Source organism: Cicer arietinum, chromosome 3, assembly GCF_000331145.2.
Source record: "Cicer arietinum cultivar CDC Frontier isolate Library 1 chromosome 3, Cicar.CDCFrontier_v2.0, whole genome shotgun sequence".
NCBI lineage: Eukaryota > Viridiplantae > Streptophyta > Magnoliopsida > Fabales > Fabaceae > Cicer > Cicer arietinum.
The window spans coordinates 23,400,779-23,402,479 of record NC_021162.2 but is presented as its reverse complement, the minus strand read 5'-3'; the positions used below and the strand labels follow the sequence as shown (position 1 = coordinate 23,402,479).

General features: G+C 39.7%; 1 protein-coding gene across 1 annotated transcript in view; it reads left to right on the top strand.

The window, feature by feature from the left end:
• LOC101514756 (chloride channel protein CLC-b) overlaps window positions 1-1,701 on the top strand; it is a 5,362-nt gene that overhangs the window by 2,808 nt on the left and 853 nt on the right. The window contains exons 4-5 of the mRNA XM_004513135.4: window positions 253-785; window positions 981-1,701. The exon at window positions 981-1,701 is cut by the window's right edge and continues 444 nt beyond it. Coding sequence (XP_004513192.1) covers window positions 253-785; window positions 981-1,701 — 1,254 coding nt within the window. The remainder of the gene's footprint in view (window positions 1-252; window positions 786-980) is intronic.

Genomic DNA, 1,701 nt, shown 5'->3' with positions numbered 1-1,701 from the left:
TATATATATATATATACTGTTAATTATAATTATATCAATTAAAATATTAAATTTATTAATAACTAGTATATATCAATAATTAAGAATATTTTTATTAAAAAAATTAATGTAATTACAAAATTGAATAAGAACAAATGTAATTTAACTGATCAAGAAAAAATAATTACCATCAATGTTCATATACACCATCAATGTTTATAAGGAAATGACCAATTCCTCTTAAAGTCATATCTCATACATTTGTTCTTGTAGATAATTGGAAGCATTGGAGCTGTTGCTGCAGGCCTAGACCTTGGGAAAGAAGGACCCTTAGTACATATAGGCAGCTGCATTGCTTCCTTACTAGGCCAAGGAGGCCCCGACAATTACAGAATCAAATGGCGCTGGCTACGATATTTCAACAATGACCGTGACCGTCGGGATCTTATTACCTGTGGTGCATCTTCAGGAGTTTGTGCGGCTTTTAGGGCCCCTGTTGGGGGAGTTCTCTTTGCGCTTGAAGAGGTTGCAACCTGGTGGAGAAGCGCTCTTCTATGGAGAACTTTTTTTTGCACAGCCGTGGTGGTGGTGGTGCTCAGGACCTTTATCGAAATCTGTAACTCGGGGAAATGTGGCCTTTTCGGTACAGGTGGACTAGTCATGTTTGATGTTAGCAATGTCACTGTTAGATACCATGTGATGGATATTCTGCCTGTTGCAGTCATTGGAATCATTGGCGGGGTATTGGGAAGCCTTTACAATCATCTTTTGCATAAGGTCCTCAGACTTTACAATCTCATCAATCAGTAAGCAACCGTATACAACCTTAGTCTCAAAATATATTGCATTTCGTTAACTTTTAAGGACAAATAATTACTTGAAGAAAATGAATAAATCACACAACATTTTTTACACTGACCATAGATGCATTACAAAAAAGATTGTGTCGGTCGCTGTCATACATTATACAGTAAAGATTTGCCTACCTTTGATTATTGCAGGAAAGGAAAAATACATAAACTCCTCCTCAGTCTTGCAGTAGTACTCTTCACGTCAGCATGTCAATATGGTCTCCCGTTCTTAGCAAAATGCACCCCCTGTGATTCCTCATTTCCAGAGTCTGACGCTTTCTGCCCCACAAATGGAAGGTCTGGAAATTTCAAACAATTCAATTGTCCACCTGGCCACTACAATGATCTTGCTACTCTGCTGCTTACCACTAATGACGATGCTGTTCGAAACATATTCTCGACTAACACTCCTCATGAATATCAACCCTTCTCCCTCCTAATTTTCTTTGCACTATATTGCATATTAGGAGTAATTACTTTTGGAATTGCAGTCCCATCTGGGCTTTTCCTCCCAATCATTCTTATGGGATCGGCTTATGGCCGCCTTCTTGGCATGCTCATGGGACCTCATACAAACATTGATCAAGGGTTGTTCGCTGTACTTGGAGCAGCCTCCCTCATGGCCGGTTCCATGAGGATGACTGTATCCCTTTGTGTGATCTTCCTTGAACTTACCAGCAATCTTCTCCTACTACCGATAACAATGATTGTTCTCTTGATAGCAAAAAGTGTTGGAGACTGCTTTAACCCAAGCATCTATGAGATTATACTGCATCTGAAAGGCCTTCCTTTCATGGGTGCAAATCCTGAGCCGTGGATGAGAAATCTGACTGTCGGTGAGCTTGTAGATGTAAAGCCAGCAGTGATTTCC